At 37.0% G+C, this 22,535-nt stretch overlaps 1 protein-coding gene across 21 annotated transcripts in view; it reads left to right on the top strand.

Moving 5' to 3' along the window:
• The window catches only part of MPDZ (multiple PDZ domain crumbs cell polarity complex component), a 168,726-nt gene that overhangs the window by 114,926 nt on the left and 31,265 nt on the right, over positions 1-22,535 (top strand). For 6 of the 21 annotated variants that reach the window (XM_048222973.2, XM_026506535.4, XM_048222972.2 and 3 more), the window contains 2 exons: positions 11,907-12,084; positions 14,941-15,051. In XM_048222973.2, coding sequence (XP_048078930.2) covers positions 11,907-12,084; positions 14,941-15,051 — 289 coding nt within the window. Of the gene's footprint in view, positions 1-11,906; positions 12,085-14,940; positions 15,052-19,789; positions 19,889-20,621; positions 20,694-22,535 lie in introns of all 21 variants that reach the window. The other 15 variants (XM_044386928.3, XM_044386929.3, XM_048222982.2 and 12 more) reach the window with 6 other exon arrangements.

The following is a 22,535-nucleotide window of genomic DNA, read 5'->3' as shown; positions in this document are numbered from 1 at the left end:
GAAGCCCACAACCCGGGCGCCTGGGTGGTGCAATCATTGAGCACCTGTCTCCGGCTTAGGGCGTGATCCCGGCGTTCCGGAAAGGAGTCCCTCATTGGGCTCCTCCGCTGGGAGCCTGCTTCTTCCTCTCCCACTCCCCTGCTTCCGTTCCCATTCTTGCTGACTGTCTCTCTCTCTCAGATAAATAAATAAATAAAATATTTAAAGAAGAAGCCCAAATCCCTAAGATCCCTATAAAACAAGGGGCACGGCCTGGGACCCAGTCAATAATTTGGGCTCTGGACAACCCCGCAACCTCTCCTCATCAGAATGACAAGAAGGAGAAGCCCCCCCCAGCAAAGAAAAGACAGTGAGTCTGTGGCCTGTGCCACAGAAATAATGGCTATGGATGTAACCAAATTATCAGAAATGGAATTCAGAGTAACGATGGTCAAAATGATGAGTAGAATTGAAAAAAGTATTAGTGAAAAGGTTACTGAGAATATAGAATCCCTAAGGACAGAAATGAGAGCGAATCTGACAAAAATTAAAAATTCTATGAGCCAAATGCAGGCAAAACTAGAGGCTCTGACGGCCAGGGTCACAAAAGCAGAGGAACGGGTTAGTGAATTGGAGGATGGGTTAATAGAGGAAAAAACCAAAATAGAAGCTGCTCTTAAAAAAATCCAAGCCCATGAATGTAGGTTACAGGAGATTACTGACTCAATGAAACGATCCAATGTTAGAATCATCAGCATCCCCGAGGGGGTGGAGAAAAACAGAGGTCTAGAAGAGATATTTGAACAAATTGTAGCTGAAAACTTCCCTAATCTAGTGAGGGAAACAAACATTCGTGTCCAAGAGGCAGAGAGGACCCCTCCGAAGCTCAACCACGACAGACCTACGCCACGTCACGTCATAGTGCAATTCGCAAATAGTAGATCCAAGGATACAGTATTGAAAGCGGCCAGGGCAAAGAAATTTCTCACGTACCAAGGCAAAGGCATCAGAATTACGTCAGACCTGTCTACACAGACCTGGAATGAGAGAAAGGGTTGGGGGAGCATATTTAAAGCTCTTTCAGAATAAAACATGCAGCCAAGGATCCTTAATCCAGCAAGGCTGTCATTCAGAATTGATGGAGAAATAAAGACATTTCAGAATCGCCAGTCACTAACCAATTTCATAACCACGAAACCAGCCCTACAGGAGATATTATGGGGGGTTCTATAAAAGTAAAAAGGCCCCAAGAGTGATACAGAACAGAAAGTCACAGCCAATACAAACAAAGACTTTACTGGCAACATGGCATCATTAAAATCATATCTCTCAGTACTCAGTCTTAATGTGAATGGCTTAAACGCTCCCATAATGCCACAGGGTTGCAGATTGGATAAAAAGAAATGACCCATCCATTTGCTGTCTACAAGAGACTCATTTCGAACCCAAAGATGCATTCAGACTGAGAGTAAGGGGATGGAGTACCATCTTTCACGCAAATGGACCTCAAAAGAAAGCTGGGGTAGCAATTCTCATGTCAGATAAACTGGATTTTAAACTACAGACTATAGTTAGAGATGCAGAAGGGCACTATATTATTCTTAAAGGAAGTATTCAACAAGTGGATATGACAATTATAAATATATATGCCCCTAACAGGGGAGCAGCAAGATACACAAGCCAACTCCTAACCAGAATAAAGAGACATATAAATAAAAATACATTAATAGTAGGGCACCTCAACACCCCACTATCAGAAATAGACAGAACACCCTGGCAAAAACTAAGCAAAGAATCAAAGGCTTTGAATGCCATAATCAACGAGTTGGAATTCATAGGTATATATAGAACACTACACCCCAGAACCAAAGAATACTCATTGTATTCTAATGCCCATGGAACATTCTCAAGAATAGACCATGGTCTGGGACACAAAAGAGGTCTCAACCGATACCAAAAGATTGAAATTATCCCCTGCATATTCTCAGACCACAACGCTCTGAAATTGGAACTCAACCACAAGGAAAAATTTGGAAGAAACTCAAACACTTGGAGACTAAGAACCATCCTGCTCAGGAATGACTCGATAAACCAGGAAATCAAAAATCAAATTAAACAATTTATGGAGACCAATGAGAATGAAAATACAACAGTCCAAAACCTATGGGATGCTGCAAAGGCAATCATAAGGGGGAAATACATAGCCATCCAAGCCTCACTCAAAAGAATAGAAAAATCTAAAATGCAGTTTTTATATTCTCACCTCAAGAAGCTGGAACAGCAACAGAGGGACAGGCCTAATCCACGCACGAGGAAGCAGTTGACCAAAATTAGAGCTGAAATCAATCAAGCAGAAACCAGAAGTACAGTAGAGCAGATCAACAGGACTAGAAGCTGGTTCTTTGAGAGAATCAATAAAATTGACAGACCACTGGCAAGACTTATCCAAAAGAAAAGAGAAAGGACCCAGATTATTAAAATTATGAATGAAAAAGGAGAGGTCACAACGAACACCATTGAAATTGGAAGGATTATTAGAAATTTTTATCAACAGCTATATGCCAATAAACTAAGCAATCTGGAAGAGATGGAATCCTTCCTGGAAATCTATAAACTACCAAGATTGAAACAGGAAGAAATTGATTTCTTAAACAGGCCAATTAATTATGAAAAAATTGAGTCAGTGATACACAACCTTCCAAATAACAAAACTCCAGGCCCGGACGGTTTTCCTGGGAAATTCTACCAAACATTCAAAGAAGAAATAATACCTATTGTCCTAAGGCTATTTCAAAAAATAGAAACAGAAGGAAAGCTACCAAACTCATTCTATGAGGCCAATATTACCTTGATCCCCAAACCAGGCAAAGACCCCCTCAAAAAGGAGAATTACAGACCGATTTCCCTAATGAATATGAACGCCAAAATCCTCAACAAGATACTTGCTAATAGAATCCAACAGTACATTAAAAGGATTATCCATCACGACCAAGTGGGATTCATACCTGGGATGCAAGCGTGGTTCAATATTCGCAAATCAATCAGCGTGATACATCATATCAACAAGAAAAGACTCAGGAACCATATGATCCTCTCAATCGATGCCGAAAAAGCATTTGACAAAATACAGCATCCTTTCCTGATTAAAACCCTTCAGAGTGTAGGAATAGAAGGTACATTTCTCAATCTCATAAAAGCCATCTATGAAAAGCCTACTGCAAATATTATTCTCAATGGGGAAAAGCTGGAAGCCTTTCCCTTAAGATCAGGAACTCGACAAGGATGCCCACTCTCGCCACTATTATTCAACATAGTACTAGAAGTCCTTGCAACAGCAATCAGACGACAAAAAGGGATCAAAGGTATTCAAATTGGCAAAGAAGTCAAAATGTCTCTCTTCGCAGATAACATGATACTCTATATGGAAAACCCAAAAGAAGCCACTCCCAAACTATTAGAAGTTATAGAGCAATTCAGTAACGTGGCGGGATACAAAATCAATGCTCAGAAATCAGTTGCATTTCTATACACGAATAACGAGACCGAAGAAAGAGAAATTAGGGAATCCCTCCCATTTACAATAGCACCAAAAACCATACGTTACCTTGGAATTAACTTAACCAGAGATGTAAAGGACCTATATTCTAGAAACTATAAATCACTCTTGAAAGACATTGAGGAAGACATAAAAAGATGGAAAGATATTCCATGCTCATGGATCGGAAGAATTAACATAGTTAAAATGTCCATGCTACCCAGAGCAATCTACACTTTCAGTGCTATCCCGATCAAAATACCGAGGACATTTTTCAAAGAACTGGAACAAATAGTCCTTAAATTTGTATGGAAACAGAAAAGGCCCCGAATCTCCAAGGAACTGTTGAAAAGGAAAAACAAAGCTGGGGACATCACAATGCCGGATTTCGAGGTGTAGTACAAAGCTGTGATCACAAAGACAGCATGGTACTGGCACAAAAACAGACACATAGACCAATGGAACAGAATAGAGAGCCCAGAAATGGACCCTCGGCTCTTTGGGCAACTAATATTTGATAAAGCAGGAAAAAAAATCCGGTGGAAAAAAGACAGTCTCTTCAATAAATGGTGCTGGGAAAATTGGACAGCTACATGCCAAAGAATGAAACTTGACCACTATCTCACACCATACACAAAAATAAATTCCAAATGGATGAAAGACCTTGATGTGAGATAGGAATCCATCAAAATTCTAGAGGAGAACATAGGCAACAACCTCTACGACATCGGCCAAAGCAACCTTTTTCATGACACATCCCCAAAGGCAAGAGAAACAAAAGACAAAATGAATTTATGGGACTTCATCAAGATTAAAAGTTTCTGCACAGCCAAGGAAACAGTCAGAAAAACTAAGAGGCAGCCCACGGAATGGGAGAAGATATTTGCAAATGACACTACAGATAAAGGACTGGTATCCAAGATCTACAAAGAATTTCTCAAGCTCAATACACGAGAAACAAATAAACAAATCAAAAAATGGGCAGAAGATATGAACAGATACTTTTCCAATGAAGACATACAAATGGCTAACAGACACATGAAAAAATGTTCAAAATCATTAGCCATCAAGGAAATTCAAATCAAAACCACACTGAGATACCACCTTACGCCAGTTAGAATGGCAAAAATAGACAAGGCAAGAAACAACAATTGTTGGAGAGGATGTGGAGAAAGGGGATCCCTCCTACATTGTTGGTGGGAATGCAAGTTGGTACAGCCACTCTGGAAAACAGTGTGGAGGTCCCTTAAAAAGTTAAAAATTGAGCTATTGCACTACTGGGTGTTTACCCCAAAGATACAGACGTAGTGAAGAGAAGGGCCATATGCACCCCAATGTTCATAGCAGCAGTGTCCACAATAGCTAAATCGTGGAAGGAGCTGAGATGCCCTTCAACAGATGACTGGATTAAGAAGTTGTGGTCCATATATACAATGGAATATTACTCAGCTATCAGAAAGAACGAGTTCTCAACATTTGCTACAACATGGACGGGACTGGAGGAGATAATGCTAAGTGAAATAAGTCAAGCAGAGAAAGACAACTATCATATGATTTCTCTCATCTATGGAACATAAAAACTAGGAAGATCGGTAGGAGAAGAAAGGGATAAAGGGGAGGGGTAATCAGAAGGGGGAATGAAACATGAGAGACTATGGGCTATGAGAAACAAACTGAGGGCCTCAGAGGGGAGGGTGGTGGGGAAATGGGATAGACCGGTGATGGGTAGTAAGGAGGGCACGTATTGCATGGTGCACTGGGTGTTATACACAACTAATGAATCATCGAGCCTTACATCGGAAACCGGGAATGTACTGTATGGTGACTAACATAATATAATAAAAAATCATTTAAAAAAAAAAACAATTACTATTACCATGTAAAAAAAATAAAATAAAAAAAGTTTTTATTTATTTACTTGACAGAAACAGAAAGCACACAAAAAGGGGGAGAGGCAGAGGGAGAGGGAGAAGCAGACTCCCCGCTGAGCAGCCAGTCCCACACCGGGCTCCATTCCAGGACCCTGAGATCACGACCTGAGCCGAAGGCAGACACTTAACCGACCAAGCCACCCAGGCACCCCTGGCTCATAGATTTAAATGTGTTATTTACTTTATCAGAAGTTGTCAACTTGTTTTTAAGGTGGCTGTACCAATTTTTACTTCAATTCTCAGTATATGAGAGTTCCCTTTTCCCCGCATCCTTGTTATAACATAATATGATCATTGAAACAACACATTTTTGTCAATCTGATAATGAGAAAATGGTATCTTGTCTTAATAAACAATGTATGAGCAAAACAAGATCAAGGTGTTGGGGTGCACATTTTCTCACTTGTCATGTGGGTTGAATTTTGTATCTTGCTTACATTGCTTCAGTAATCATAATCCCAAGCATCATAATAAGAGTAATGAAGGATTGATTGCTTGCTGTATGCCCAAGCTTCACTTTGCACTTCGCATACATTCATTAATTTAATCCTCACAGCGAACTCTGATATAAAGAGACTTACCGGCTCCATTTCACAGCTGAGGAAGGTAAGAGAGAGACTAAATAAGTTGCAGAGGGTCACACAACTGTGTTAAGTAGCAAAAAATCAGGACGCGAACCCAGGGACTCAGTTCAGAGCTTGGGTATCCTGGCCTCAGAGCCCTTTTACCTTTGCTTTTCTGAATTTCATTCTTTGTTAAGCCTGCGTATAGGGCTCAAGAAAGGCTGCCATTTTTCCATTCAACTAACTCTGAACATGTTCTAAACTTTGCTTTTATAGGTCTCCTTTTTCTGTTCAAGGAATGTTTACCATGTTCCGTTCAGTGAGGCGGTCAGGTTCCTCAGCACTGTGGTCATTTGGCAGGTCATTTCTCCAGTATTTTAAGGAGTTACAGCCTCTCTTCCAGAGAGTACACTGTATTGGAAAACACTTCACTAGCTGCCAGACCCCGTGTAGGTGTACGGGGCTATTATCCAAACATTGTTCAACCTTAACTGCACCTCTTCCCTTTTTAAAATGGGGCATAATAAGAGTATCCATGGCATAAGGATGAGGTGAGAATTAAATGAAAGTATGTGGAATTCACATAGACAATAATGCTGATAAGCTCTTGAGTGTTTGCTGCTATTATTTTTATTATTTAAGAAATTATAAGAACCACTTTCCAATTCACACTAACTACAAAGAACCCTAGGAGACATTTTCTTTCATTCTTTCTTTTATTTTTTTTTCCTTTATAAGAGAAGGGTTAAGTAGTCCTATGTATGTGTTCTGAATTCTTGAATATTTACTACAAATGGCCAAATATACTGACTTCTTTACCTTGCCATGTTGTCTTAGAAACTGCTTTAAGAAACAAGTTAGGATTTTGGTTCTTGTCTTTCACAGAATTACCAGAGTGAAAGAAAATGATGACTAGGATTTTAACTAGTTTAAACTATTCACACATGGGGCGCCTGGGTGGCACAGCGGTTAAGCATCTGCCTTCGGCTCAGGGCGTGATCCTGGCGTTATGGGATCGAGCCCCACATCAGGCTCCTCCGCTATGAGCCTGCTTCTCCGTTTCCCACTTCCCCTGCTTGTGTTCCCTCTCTCGCTGGCTGTCTCTATCTCTGTCAAATAAATAAATAAAATCTTTAAAAATAAATAAATAAATAAACTATTCACACAAATATTATTAAGATTCAGGAGCATGGTGACATCCTTTCAAACTAAATACATAGAGATTCTAGGATTATAGATTTCTAATAAGGAAAAAAAACACTGACCTCAGGTGCCTCCATCTGACCAGGGGCTGTTGTCTCCCCACTATCCCTGGTGATCTTTTATCCCCAGCCTTTTCTTACCAGACCTCCCTCAATACCCAAGAGTCCTTACTTCAATCTTTCCTCTCCTCTGGGAGCTCCTCAAAGCTCCTCAAATTGAGGGCGTATGTTTAGACCATGCTTTCTTCTCTGATTTAATGTCCCAGACTGACTTAGCACAGAGCAGATTACAGTCTCATTATCCCAGAGCTCTCTGCTAGGTTTCTTTGCTTTTTTTCCGCTCAGCCAGACACCTCACTGCAAAAGACCTTATTCTTATGTCCCAGTCTTTTCATAAGACAGGAACTTAATGCATTCAGAGCTCTTACAGCTATATGCAGTGATTAAATCTGAGTGTCTGTATTACATGGCTGGAGGAAGTGCATTCAAGGCAGAGGAAGTAGCAAGCACCAACGCCCCAAAGCAGGAGAGCATGCCTGATGAGCTTCAGGAATATCGAGAAGATGCTGTGGTAGCTGGAGTGAAGAGCGGAGGGCAGAGAGCTGTGGAAGATGAATTTAGGGAGGTGGTGGTAGGATCAAATCATGTAGGATACTGTCAGCCACTGCTTTCTACATCCTGACTGTTAGTTACTGGGTCTGCCTTGGCAAAGAAGACTTCCACAGAGACAAGCTTCTGACATAGCATGTGCAGGAATGTTCTTTTCCTTGATTTGATTGCCAAGCTTAGAAGTTACCATCTGTTCAGGAGTAGTTGAATTTCTTGATTACTTAATGTCTGCAGTATTAGAGCTCCTGGAAAATGGTACTTTTATATCAGTCCATGTCCCAGCCTGGAGTGTGAGTCCAGTATTTACTTGTAACAAATCAGCTTCAGAAATACATTAGTGTTTATCAGACCCTATAAAACACAAAATTGGGAAACTAAAATGATTTTGTTTTACTACTGGCAAACCCTTAATAAATTGACAAAATTGGCAAAAATGAACTTTTATCACATTTTATTACATCGTTTTTAAAATTTTAGTTACAATTTTTGACCGTGTGAACCATTTTCATCATGCAGATCAGTGGCTAAGAACATTCACATTGCTGTGTACCCATCACTGCCATCTATCTTCAGAACACTTACATCATCCTACAAAACTGAGAATCTGTACCCACTAAATATTAAATAATAATTCCCAGTTTCTGCCTCCCCCAAACTTGGTGGCAACCACCATTCTACTTTCTTTTTTCCCTAGTTTTATCGAGAAATAATTGAACATACATCACTGTGTAAGTTTAACGCATATGGCATGTTCGCTTGATTTTATATGTAGTGTAAAAAGATTATCACAAGTTTCAGGTCTTACATTTAAGTCCTTAATCCAAGTTAATTTTTGTGAGTGGTGTAAAATATGGGTCACCTTCATTCTTTTACATGTAAATATTCAATTATCCCAGCACCATTTATTGAAGAGACTATCCTCCCTTCTCAAATATTAGTTGACCTTACATTCTTGGGTTTATTTCTGGGCACTTGATTCTATTCCATTGGTCTACATGTCTGTTTTTATGCTGTTACTATACTCTTTTGATGACTGTAACTTTATAGTATAGTTTGAAATCAGGAAGTGTGATGCCTCCTGCTTTGTTCTTTTTTTCTCAGGATTTCTTTGACTATTCAGAGTCTTTTGTGATTCTCTATAAATTTTAGCAGTATTTTTTCTATTTCTTTAAAAATGCCATTGGAATCTTGATAAGAATTGGATTGAATCTCTAGACGGCTTTTGAGATTATTTCACGTTTTAACAATATTCTTCCAACCCATGAACATAGGATACCTTTCTATTTATTTCTTCTTTGATTTATTTTATCAATATCTTGTTTTCATAGTAGAGATATTTCACTTCTTTAAATGTATTACTATTTTTTATGCTATTGTAAATGAGATCAATTTTTTCCAGAAACTTTGTTGTTAGTGTATAGAAATGCTACTTATTTTTGTGTGTTAATTTTGTACCCCACAACGTTACTGAATTCATTGATTAGATCTGACAGTTTTTTTATTGGGTTTTTGGGATTTTTTATGTATAAAATTATGTCATCTACAAATAGAGATGGTTTTACTTCTTCCTTTCCAATCCTGATACTTTTTATTTATTTTTCTTGCCTGATTGCTCTAGCTAGGCTTTCCAGTACTGTGTTGAATAGATGTGGTGAAAGTGGGCACCTTTGTCTTTTTCTTGATCTTAAAGGAAAAGCTTTCTTCCTTTCACTATTGAGTATTATGTTAGCTGTAGCCTTGCTATATGTGTTCTTTATTATGTTGAGATATGTTCCTTCTATGCCTAATTTGTTAAGAGTTTTTATCATGAACAGATGTCTGTTTTTGTCAAATGCTTTTTTTCTCTATTGAAGTGTTCATCTGATTCTTTTATTTCATTCTATTAATGTGACTTATCACATTGGTTGATTTGCCTAGGTTGTACCATCCCTGCATCCCAGGGATACATCCTGCTTTAGCTTGGTGAGTGGTCCTTTTAATGTGCGACAGAATTCAGTTTGCTAGTATTTTATTGAGAATTTTTGCATATATATTCACCAGCAATATCATGTACTGTAGTTTTCTTTTCTAGTAGTGACCTTTTCTGATTTTGGTATCAGGATAATGCTGGTCTTGTACAATGAGTTTGGGAGCAATCCTTCCTCTTTGATTTTTGGAAGCATTTTAGAAAGATTGGTGTTTATTCTTCTTAAGTGATTAGAAAATTTACCAGTGAAGCCATCTGGTCCTGGACTTTTCTTTGTTGGGGGGCTATTGGTTACTGATTCAATCTCCTTACTAGTTATTGGTCTATTCAAATTTTCTATTTCTTCCTGATTCAATCTTAGTAAGTTTTATGTTTCTAAGAATTTTTCCATTTCTTCTAGGTTGTGCAGTTTGTTGGGGTATAGTTGGTCATAATAGCCTCTTAGGATCCTTTGAATTTCTCTGTTAACAGTTGTAATGTCTTATTTTTCATTTATAGTTTTGTCAATTTGGGTCCTTTTTTCTTGGTTAGTGTAGCTAAGGGTCTGTCAGTTTTGTTTATCTTTTCAAAGAACCAACTCTTGGTTTGGTTAATCTTTTCTATTATTTGTCCTCTATTTCATTTGTTTCTGCTGTCATCTTTACTCTCACATTCCTTCTGCTGAATTTAGTCAATTTATTCTTTTTCTAGTTCATTAAGGCATAGAGTTAGGTTGCTCATTTTGGATCTTTCTAGTCTTTAAATGTTGGCATATATTGCTATAAATTTCCCTCTCAGAATTGCTTTTGTTTCATCCCATAAGTTCTAGTATGTTGTTTTTCCATTTTCATTTGTCTCATGAAACTTTTTACCATTCTCCTTTCTGTCTCTATGAATTTGACTATTCTAGATAAATCAAATAAATGAATTGGATAGTATTTGTCCTTTATTTCACCTAGCTGACTTATTTCACTTAACATAATGCTTTCAAGGTTCATCTGTATTATAGCATGTATCAGAATTTTTTCCCTTTCTAAGGCTAAATAATATTCCATGGTATGTATATACCATTTTGTTTATCCATTCATCTTTAGATTGCTTCTACCTTTTGGTTTTTGTGAATGACCTTTCTATGAACATGACTGTAAAAATATTTCTTCAAGACACCTTTCTTTAATTTTGAGAGGGTATATACCCAGAAATGGAATTACTGGATCGTAGGGTAGTTTTATTTTTAATTTTTTTTAGTAACATCCATACTGTTTTCTATAGTGGGTACAACATTTCACATTTTACCAACAGTGCACAAGTTTCCAATTGCTCCAGTTTCTCCTTGCCAGCACTTCTTTTCTTTTTTTTCTTTGCTCTTCTTTCTTTTTTTTAAAGATTTTTATTTATTTATTTGTCAGAGAGAGATAGAGAGAGACAGAGCAGGAGAGCATGAGCAGGAGAGAGGGGGAGGGGGAGAGGGAAAAGCAGGCTCCCTGCTGAGCAAGGAGCACATGCAGGACTGGATTCCCAGACCCTGGGATCATGCCCTGAGCCAAGGCAGACATTTAACCAACTGAGCCACCCAGGTGTCTGTTTTTTGGTTTTTTTTTTGGTTTTGGTTTGGTTTTTTGGGTTTTTTTTGGGGGGGGGGTGGTTTTTGTTTGTTTCTTTGTTTTTGATAGTAGCATCCCAGTGGGTACAAAGTGGTATCACACTGTGGTTTTGATTTGCATTTCCCTAATGATTAGTGATATTGAACATCTCTTCATGTGCTTATGGACCATTTGTATATCTTCTTTGGAGAAACTGTCTGTTTAGTTCCTTTGCCTATGTTTAAATCAGATTGTTTATTTTTTTTATTGTTGAGTTTTTGGTGTTCTCTTTATATTCTGGATATCAATCCCTTATCCACAACGTGATTTGCAAATATTTTCTCCTGTTCTATGAGTTGCCTTTTTACTTTATTGATAATATTTTTTGATTAACAAAAGTTTTTAATTTTGTTAAGTCTAATTTGTCTGTCTTTTGTTGCTTATGCCTTTGGTGTCCTATCCAAAAATCAATGCAAAACCCAGCATTGTGAGGCTTCTCCCCCATAAGCTTTCTTACAAGAGTTTACCTTTTTTTTTTTTTTTTTTTAAATCTTTATAGGGTTGAACTTTGGAGAGAACCAAGCAAATCCTTGGGCATCAGCATTGTTGGTGGAAGAGGCATGGGGAGTCGTCTAAGCAACGGTGAAGTGATGAGGGGCATTTTCATCAAACATGTTCTTGAAGATAGTCCAGCTGGCAAAAATGGAACCTTGAAACCTGGAGATAGAATAGTAGAGGTACCCTCTAGTGAGCTTTCTGTGCCAAAGTTCTTCACCTATTCTGTCCTCTTTACTAAGGGAATCATCTTTACACCGGTCACTTGACCCAACGTGAAAGTAAAATGTGTTTGTGGTTAAAGCATTTCTTTCTTACATGTTCCATTTCATCCACAATTTTTCTCTTTCGTGCATGGTGACAGATTATATATCTTGATTCAGAGACTGATGTTTGGAGATATAACCATTTTAAAAAACTTTGGCCCTGAGCTAAAATAATGAAATTCTGTTTGAAGGAACAAAGCAAATTTCCTGGGGAAAAAAATTGAATTGGTTGAAATTATGTATACATGCACAAAATATGTACATAATAACTAAGTTCTCCAGTAAGATTTTATTTTAAGAAATGCTTTGTCATGATCATTTCATTGTAGACTATCTTTGTTGGGTAAGATGGTTTTCCAAGTGAATCTTTTCCGTAAATCTTTTATGCTAATTACCCTGATTATCTTTTACATAAATGCTCCCATCCCCACAATCCAGGCTCAGATTTTCCTCCTCCTTCTCAGTGCTGTACCCATTCATCACTGAGGAGTGTGTGTGTGTGTGTGTGTATGTGTGTGTATTTACACACTCATGTATGTGTAACTTTGGTATATGCAGGAGAAGTATTTGGTCAAATTGTTCCTAATCTCTTAATTCAAAGCAAAGTATAATATTTTAAATAGTCTTTTCTCCCATGGTCATTACTCATTTACTCAGCAAATACTCCTGGAGCAGCTGTTGCATTCCAGATGCTATGACAAGCTCTGGGCATTTCATAGTAAACAAGGCACCATGCCTGCCTGTCAAGCATGACAGACTTAACAAGTAATCGAGTCACTTCAGAACAGTGTGATAAATTTTTTGATCAGGGAAAGTGTAGTTTTAGTTAATAGGGTAGAGGGAGGGTACCTAACCCAGATTTGCTAAGTTGTCAGGATTTATAGAGTAGAGTAAAAGAGACAACTTCCCAGAAGAAATTTTATTTCTTTATTTCTAATTTTATTTCTTTATTACTATAAGGACCGTTACATTTACTTTATACAAGTGATTGTCTCTCATTTTCTAAATCCATATAAATTAAATCTAAATCCATACCATTAAAATACATCGACTGTGTAGAAGAAGGTTACAACTTATTAACCGCAACTTTACAATGGACATTTTTAGGATTTACTAATTTAGTCCTTTACTGGTTGATTATCTGTGAGAACTGAAGAGGGAGGAGGATTGAGACTTGGGAGGACACAAGGGCCATGTCTGTTTTGTCTTGTTTTTTCCTCCATTTATAAGGAAGAATGATGGGCTTGTTCTCTCTTCCCGCATCTTTACCTTCCATTAGGGGATATCTTAGCCCCTTTTTAAAAAACTCTTGTTTAGCTAGGATACTATCTAAAATTCCCAATTTCAGATTATCACAGGGCAGTTTATTTTATGGAAAATTCACTATTAAATACCTTTGACCTAAGGAGAAAAAGTAAGAAATATTTATACATCTTTCTAGAAAGGATTGGTCACAGTTTGCACTAAAATATTATATAAATGTATTGAGTGAGTTAAAGCATCCTTTTCAAATTGAAAAGAGAGTATTTTTTGTGTGTGTTGTAAAGTACTGTGTGCTGTTTAGCAGTGGTTTGTTGAGGGCTGTTACGTATGGGGGCTTTTCTAGTAAGTAAGAAAGCCTTAGGCGCCTGTAATCCTGGGGATTCTGAAACCTATCTCTGCCAAGTTTCTGAAAAAGTATTTAGACTAGACAAGTCGAGGCCTGCAAGGTATTCCATTCTAAGTATAGAGTTCTTTGGATTTGAGCAAAGATATTTAATGTCCTATTAAATGTTTCCACAAATGGAATATATAGTAGACCTGAATACTAACTTCTATTCTACAAAAAATGAAAGCCATTTTTAATATGCACTGAAATGCATATTATATTATCTAAGTATCAATCTGGGGGAGGTTTTCAATTAAATGCAGTAATTCTTTTAAAGGTGATAATGTTCTATGCAGTGATCTAATAATTAATTTTCTTTTCCAGAATTGTATCTACTCCGATTTTGCTATTTTGTTGTATATGCCCTATTGTGGTAATTGCAAATGATAAAATGATAGTAGTATCCTATAGTTTTCTGGCAGGATTAGCATTTGGCCTTTCAAACTATTTTCCTTCCTGTTCATATAGTGCATAAGCTAAACTGATCATCACCCAGGCAAGCCATGGTCAATAAAAAGTTACAAAATAGCATTCATTTTCAAGCTATTTATTGAAGAATTACTAACAAGCACAATTTCTTGGCTTTCAGCTCCTGTCATGTCTACTACAAAGATTCTCCTGCAAAACTAATCTTGCCATAACCTGATTTTTCTGAACATCAGAATTTTGTTTTTCACTTCAAGCTTCCCTGTTCAGAGAGAAACACACAAAACATCATCCACCCATTTCCCAAACTAGTCTATAATGGATTGGGAGATAATGTTGTACAGTGACTTTCATGATGAAGACCGCGCTGCGAGGCCGTTCCCTTATAGTATTTCTTTAATGATTTTGATTTATTAAAGGAACAACTGATAGTGTAAGGAAAGCAGAAGCAGAGCCTTCACTTCAAGTGATGACTATTTCAGTTGATTATGGGGACAGAAATCAGTGTCCAAAGTAAAGGACCACAAGTGTGCTGGACAAATGCAAAGTTCTGGAGTTTCACGAGTAGTCTCAAGTATTCTTGATTCTGAAGCAGATTTTCCAGGAGCCTCCCTCAGGATCCTCAGAACTCCAGATCCACAAATTGTTCTGTTGTTCTATAGCTTCTTGAAATGTTAAGCTGAGGCCTTCCATTGCAGGTGGATGGAATGGACCTCAGAGATGCAAGCCATGAGCAAGCTGTGGAAGCCATTCGGAAAGCAGGCAACCCCGTAGTCTTTATGGTACAGAGCATTATAAACAGACCAAGGGTAAGCGAACACAAAGGGCAAGGTAGGCAAATCCAAGCAATGTTCAACTTGGAATCTAACGTATCAAGGGCCAAGTTGTCTCTAGGAGCAGATATCCAGTCTTGAAATCTCAGGAGACTTGTTAAAATTTTATATTGTTTTTTTTTTTTTTAATTGAGTTGTCCTGGAAATCCCTTCTACCATATTTAATAAACACTTCAAGTCTATTGAAAACACACAGAAGTAGGATCCATTGGTGGCCATGTATCCAGATGGATAATTATTAGTATTCACTGTAGTCACAAAATATATAAATTGTTAAGAGGAATGTGATATAATGACTTAGCTTACTAGTGTGTGACCTCTGAGTCCCTGAGAAGCCAGAGAGATTACATTTTCTTTATGCATATATCTTCTAAACAGAATTTCCAGAGTATGCAATCCCATGATCACCTGTGAATCATCTTGAATGTATTTGTCTGTCCCACTGAACATTCTACATAGTGGAAATTTAAGCAGTATGTTTATATACGAGCGATTTCATAGCTGCTGCTTCCCAGCCACGATCACTATAAAGCTCTTCATCACTGGATAGCCCCCGGTGGACAGAAACCTACTAACCCATTTTACCATCAGTCATGACAGATAAAATGGCTTTAAAAATATTTTAGAAAATACAATGAATGCATTTAATGAATGTTGTTGATGGAGAAGATACTGAGTCTTTGTGTATTTGATATGCCCTCATGATTCCGAAGATGAAAATTATGCCAAGAGTTTAAAACTATTTTTTTTTTTTTACTATTCCTTCTTTATGTCTCAGTGAAAAAGGTTTTTTGCATGTGCAGCAGTTCCTAAGCATATTTGAGCCACATACCCCTTGGAAAGTTTTTCAGAAACATACACGTTCACAGAAAAGTTTGCATAGCATTTCAGGAGCTTCCTAGATGTCCTGAAACTCATAGAGATTCTACTCCTGGATTTTAGTGACAACAAAACAAAACAACCCCTGTCATACTGATTCTCTTTGAAATACCTGCTCATTAGCTTTGAGGTTCGGTTGTCTTTAAAAGGAAAATGTCAACATATGTGAGGGAAATTAGATGGATCTATCTAAAACTTTAAAATATATAATTATTTTATAATTTATCATTTTAAAATTAAGACTATAAGAACTCAGTGCTCGAATGATGGAAAGAGAGTAGGGACCAGCTCTGTAGATGAGATCAGTAAAAGGAACTTGTCAGTATTCTGTGCAATGGAATTCAGAGTGACCAAATTTATCCTGTTGGTCCTTCCTTTTGTTGTCAAGACAGGTGTAGCTCTGGTCTGGGTTTACTGTAAGAAATGAATTTAGTAGTTCTTAATGTAAGCAGTTATCTTCACATCTGCAGTTTTTAATCATTCAGTTGTTTATTGTTAGGTAATAATTATCCATTCAGATGAGAAAATCTGCCAAATGGTCGGGCTGCATCATGCTGCATTCTCTTCAAATGGTATTCAGCTTGTTTAAATAACTACAAATCTTTCCACATTTGTTTCCGTTTGTTGTGTCAAACATAGATACAGCACGATGGTATTGGTGAATGGCTGTTTAAGGTTAAGTTAAAACTATTTTTTGTGTGTGTGTGGGTGGGTTTTATTGCTTTTGTTTTATTTTTAATTTCCAACTTTTATATCATGTAGGACAATACTGTAAACTGCTGAATAGGATTCTTCATAGTACTTTTAAAAACTTCAAACATTTCTTTCAATGCCAGTCACATTTTCTAATGAGCTGGGAAGATATTTTTCTCATACACCTGGAAAATATTCCTGTTTTACTATCTGAGATATAATGACGCTTGATTTTATAGCAATTATTCCAGGAGAAATCTTGCCTAGAGTGACATGTTTAGTTAAGTTACATGTGACAGGATTCAGGGCACACTGCCCCAAAATAGGGCACCCTGGCATACTGAATATTTTAAGCTGAAGGAATTTAGGAAAAGACAAGTGCTGGAAGGACTCTGACCTCCCCCTTCTCCTGTGATGCAGGTCATAAAAACCCTCATGTGAGAGGTGCCTCTCCGTACCGGAAGGAAAGGAACATCCTTACCTCCAGAGATGCAGGGTACTGGGAAGGGTCCGAATGAAAACACCTTGCTAAGTTTGCCCCCATTTCCCCACCTTAGCTCATACTCTTTTGTCCTATCAAATTTCCCTGATTTTCCACTCTTCAGCAAACCTAGTGTCAAGAAATTCCAGGTCTGCACTATCTTTTTTTTTTTTTTAAGATTTTATTTATTTATTTGACAGAGATAGAGACAGCCAGCATGAGAGGGAACACAAGCAGGGGGAGTGGGAGAGGAAGAAGCAGGCTCATAGTGGAGGAGCCTGATGTGGGGCTCAATCCCATAACGCCGGGATCATGCCCCGAGCGAAGGCAGATGCTTAACCGCTGTGCCACCCAGGCCCCCCAGGTCTGCACTATATTTTAAAGGCTCTGTGTCCATAAAAGTTAACATTAAATCAATACATATATATACTTTTCTCTTGTTGATCTGTTTTTTATTACAGGGATCCAGCTGAGAACTTAAGATGAATAGAGGAAAGATATTTTTCCTCCTCTGCATATGCATTCAGCTTTGGGAAATCAGAATTACTTTCGCATTTAAAATGAAATATCCTTGATTTTCAGTGATTTACTTCTTGCGAAATAATCATGTCTCCAGTAATCTAAAGAGAAAAACCCCACAAATACATAAGAGCTTCTTAATGGAAAATATTTTATTTGTAGATGCAATAAAACTTCAAAAAAATCCCATACATAGGCTGAAAATACAGTCTCTTTGGCACATAAACTATTCAAGAATCAGAACTTTGCAGAACTGAGAATAATAATAATAGTAATATTTAATAATAAATTCCATATTTACTGATTTATTACTGACCATTCCATCAGTTGGACTGTATCATCTTCCCAAAGGATAGGCCCTGTTAATATGGGCCAGATAATGTTTTTGTCTTCCCTGTGCTTCCTCTTAGTTAATAACATTTCCATTCCTATCAGCCCCTTAGAACTATAAACAGGAGTTTCATCATTGATTTTTTAATAAGAAATATGGCCTGTTTCTATAAATCTTTTCATAGTAATAGATCTACCACTTCATTTGCTGTGCTCATGCTGTACTTTAATACTCTGCTGTCAGGGCCAAATTCTAATCCTATAAGAGCTGGAAATTGAAACAGATAAAAAAAGCAAAACAAAAAACTAGAGCTCTCTCTAAATACTCCATTTCTTGCCATTATGGTTCTATTTTTTTTTTATTGTTCTACAGAATTATAAAGGAAATGTAAAGCCTAAAAATTGTATGTATGAGGATTGGATATAATTTCCAACTTCCATAGCATTGAGTTAGTTTGCCTAGAATATGTTTTTAATCTCTGCCTAGTCATTTTTTCCACCTTAATAAATGGTCGTGTTCCTTGGCATTCGTGATCTTTTCTTTTGTAAAGCAGGAGTTGACATTTAAACTGAAAAGCAGAGAGAAAGTTGAGATGAGCAGAAATGTCATTGTGCCCATTTCTTTTTCCCGTCTTCCCTCTGTAGGAAAAACATTGCAAGAAGAGCAGATTGAAAGGGTAATGTGGCATAAGCTTTAGTGCAGGCGTACTGAGGATAGAGTCTTTCCAGAGTGTTCTCCCAGACAGGGTGGTGTCACATGACAACCTCTCCCTACTCTTGATGCTTGCCAGTAGGACTTTTTTATAGACAGAAGTAACACAAACATTTAATTGGAGCCAAAATGAATTTTAAATGTCTGCAATTTCCCCTGAAAGATATAGTCAATAAAAGAAAAAAGATAGCGGGTATGAAAAGAAGGAGAAGAATTTATTGTGCTGAGGAAATTACTTTCCTTTTTTTCTTTTTTTTTTTAAACTATGAAAATGCTAAATTCTTTCTGGCAGTCATCCTGCCTTTAATATGTATATTCAACTCCAATAGTCCTAGCTCAGGGCATATCTCAAGCAAGCCACAAAATCTATGAGAATCACTCTAAGGCAGGACTTCAAATATATTCAAAGCCTCATAAATTCCCAATATGGGTACTTTTATAGGAAATATTTTTTTAAAAAATCAATGTTTCTACCTCCACAAAAAGTGGACAGAAATAGAGAACACCACTGAACAGTGGTTCATTTCTTTAAAATTGTTTTGATTTTTTTTTTTTAATGAGAAATTATTGATCTGAAGCCACCTTAATCTCTAGTCTAAGTATGAAAATATTCCTTCCTGGGAAACAAGATAAAAGAATCATGAAGGTTACCAGTGAACTAGCAGACGAATGTTTAATTTGCATTCTGGAACAGATAGACCATCTTTCTATTTTACAAAACATAATTTGCTTTGAAATGTAAACAAAAAAAATTTATGGTTTTAATTTTGATACCTGTTTACTGATATCCATGGAACATAGATGAATATATAAAGTGGGCAAAATTTATTTGCATCTCTCTGTGATAGTGAAAAGAAAAGAAATTTGGTATCAATTTCAGGAACTCATTTCCTTTATGGCCAGATTGAGATTCAGGTGTAGATGCAGGGCTCTAGAGGTAAACCTTTAGTTCTCGACTGTTTAATATGACGTTGTTATTAATCTCTAGATCTGACAGGATCTAGTTTCACACTGTTATTTCAATCAGTGCATTGCTCTTAAAACTGAGTTGTGTTAAATACATTTCTTTTGCGCTCAGCGCCTCTTATGTTTCCTTTTAGAAATCCCCTTTGCCTTCCTTGCCGCACAACCTTTACCCTAAGTACAACTTCAGCAGCACTAACCCATTTGCTGATTCTCTACAGTTCAACGCTGACAAGGTTGGATAATGCCATTGTCTTGCCATTGCCTTTTGCAAATGTTTCGTTCTTTGTTACTATGCCTTTGTCCTGGTTCACTGTTTACTAAATTTGGGCAGGGAAGAAAAAACAAAACAAAACTGTGTGTTTGGAGTGGGCATGCAAATTCTTTCTTAAGCACATTTTTTTGCCAGACCATATTCATATTTATAGCTGAAATTAGATGTCTGTCCTGAACAGTAAGGGAGAATCGTGAGTCCAATTGCTTTTCCTCTCTTTCGTTGTGAGTTAAATTTTCTGATTTGCAAATTTTTGTTAATTGCCAAATGTATGAACTACTTTCACACAAAATTTATTTAAAGCCTTGTATTGGTCTAAGTCCTTCTCAGACTTATACAAGGTGGTTCTAAAGTCCTTCTGTGCGTTAATCACTCCACAAATAATTGCGTATATGCAGGAGTGTGTTGAATGTTCATAAAGTGTGTCCATGAAAATGCCTGAATCAGGAAACATGGAGCTGTTTCAATGCTTGTAAACCTAGACGTGGATATTCTCATATTCTGATGAAATTTCAAACCCAAAATTGAAACAAAAACTTACAAGAACTTATATATTATAATTTGATCATGATAAGGAAGAAAGCTTTCAACAATTTCAGGAAGCATTTTATGAATATTCATTGGATTTTCATGTTGTTGTAATATGGATAACCAAAGATGCTGTGTCTGAAGGAGTATGTTTTCTGTTACTGTAGGAATTACAGAATTCAAGTAGAGTTACCTTCCGTTGTTCCCCAACTAACCCTTTTGCTCCCACACCATTTAAGGTTTGTCTCAGTGTGAAATTTTTGTGAATAAGTAGGTGTGTTACGGTGTGCTATGTGTGTATGTTATACTTGTGTGCATACATGGCATGGAGTGATTTCAAGCGCATTTGACATTGTTTTGCCAATGAAGGCTAAACGATCTTTGTTAAAGAGTTATATTTTCACTAATAATTTTTTTATGTGACAAAATTTTTTGTATTTTCAATTAGCCAACATATAGTATATATCATTAGTTTTTGATTAAGAAGTGTCAACAATAAGCTAATTACATGATCTCATTGAGAATGAAAGTTTATACCTAATTGCCCCTTTTTGTAAATACAGGCTCGTGTTTGTTTTATGATTAATCAGTAATGTTAGGACGCCATTTTAGCTTACTCACAATGTGAAAACGTTGTGCGTAAGTAAGATCCTGAACAATTTTTTAGACTGGCAGATTTTGTTTTTTTTAAAGGTAAATGGCAGCTCAGGAAAGTTGTGAAGAAGATCTATTACATTCGCATCCATAAATTTATTAAAATTATGGGAAGTTTAAATCAGATTGTGTTCCCCTTTTTAAAAATCAAATGGGCTTAATTTATTCTTGCTAACATTTTCTGTTACTATAGAGAAGTATTTTTTTTTTAACCAGAAAAAATATAAATTACATATTCTCCCTGCCCCAACCTTAGTATGTTAAATGAACCTGGATTGGATCAAATGAGGTTTCTTGTTTGTTGGTCATCTCATTTGTGCATTGTCGATTTGAGAATTTTATGGCACAGCATTTGGGAAGATGACAGGGTTTTGTCTAAACTGGTACTTTTTGTTTGTGTGGCCAGTTGTGTGTAATCCAAACATTTTAAAAGAGTAGGTTCTGTAACTTGAAAATCTATTGCCTGTAAGTCTCTACCATTCAGCTCTCCTTTACTTTACTAGAGAAACAGTACTTGATGTTTATTAGGTTCATTTTGGGGCAGCCTGCCTGGAATCCTGAAGTGGTTTCTGAATCAGCAAAGAAAGATCACATTGTGTTACATAGTTTTAGTGTTAGGTATATTTTGTGGGATTCTGATTCTTGACAACAATTAATAATTCCTAAATATTTATTCATGATCATCATTTGATATGTTCTATAGGAAGTTTGTTTATTTATTTATTTATTTATTCATTCATTCATTCATTTATAAATTTTTGGAAAGATTTTGTTTATTTATTTGAGAGAGCAGAGGGAGAGGAAGAAGCAGGCTCCCCGCTCAGCAGGGAGCCCGATGCGGGGCTGGGTCCACAGGATCATGACCCAAGCTGAAGGCAGACACCCAGGCGCCCCTGGAAGTTTTTGAAATTGCAGTCTTTTTCCACATACACACATATAAAACAAAATGAGGTATATGAGAGGGATTTTTATATGGATAAAAGGTAAAATAAGGATAGGAAAAATGTAGGTTGAGGGCCTCAGGGACAGCTTCATACCAGGGTTAGAACTTACATTGAGTATCTCCAGCTGTTGAATTAGGTACTGTCTTACTATGGAAATTGGAGGAGATAGCATGGCATAATGGAAAGATCATTGGATTAAGAATTAAGGCAAAAGGAATCCAGTATCAGTGTGATCTTGAACAAAATTTTCTCATGGCCTCAAGTTTTTCATCTGCAAAGTGAATAAAACGAACTCAGTGACTTATGGGCTTTTTGAACTCTGATACTCTATTTGGTAATGTGTAATATAAGAACTTGATGCCAAGTCCTTTTTTTGAAATAGGACCCATAGCCCTCAGTGACAGCAAGTATGCCACACTTTGGGTTTGTTTGCAGTGATCCCTCATGTTGTCTCATTTACCTTGCGAGCTGCCGTGGCAAGGG

Source organism: Ursus arctos, unplaced genomic scaffold, assembly GCF_023065955.2.
Source record: "Ursus arctos isolate Adak ecotype North America unplaced genomic scaffold, UrsArc2.0 scaffold_18, whole genome shotgun sequence".
Classification (NCBI taxonomy): Eukaryota; Metazoa; Chordata; class Mammalia; order Carnivora; family Ursidae; genus Ursus; species Ursus arctos.
This window is presented reverse-complemented; position numbering and strand designations above follow the sequence as displayed.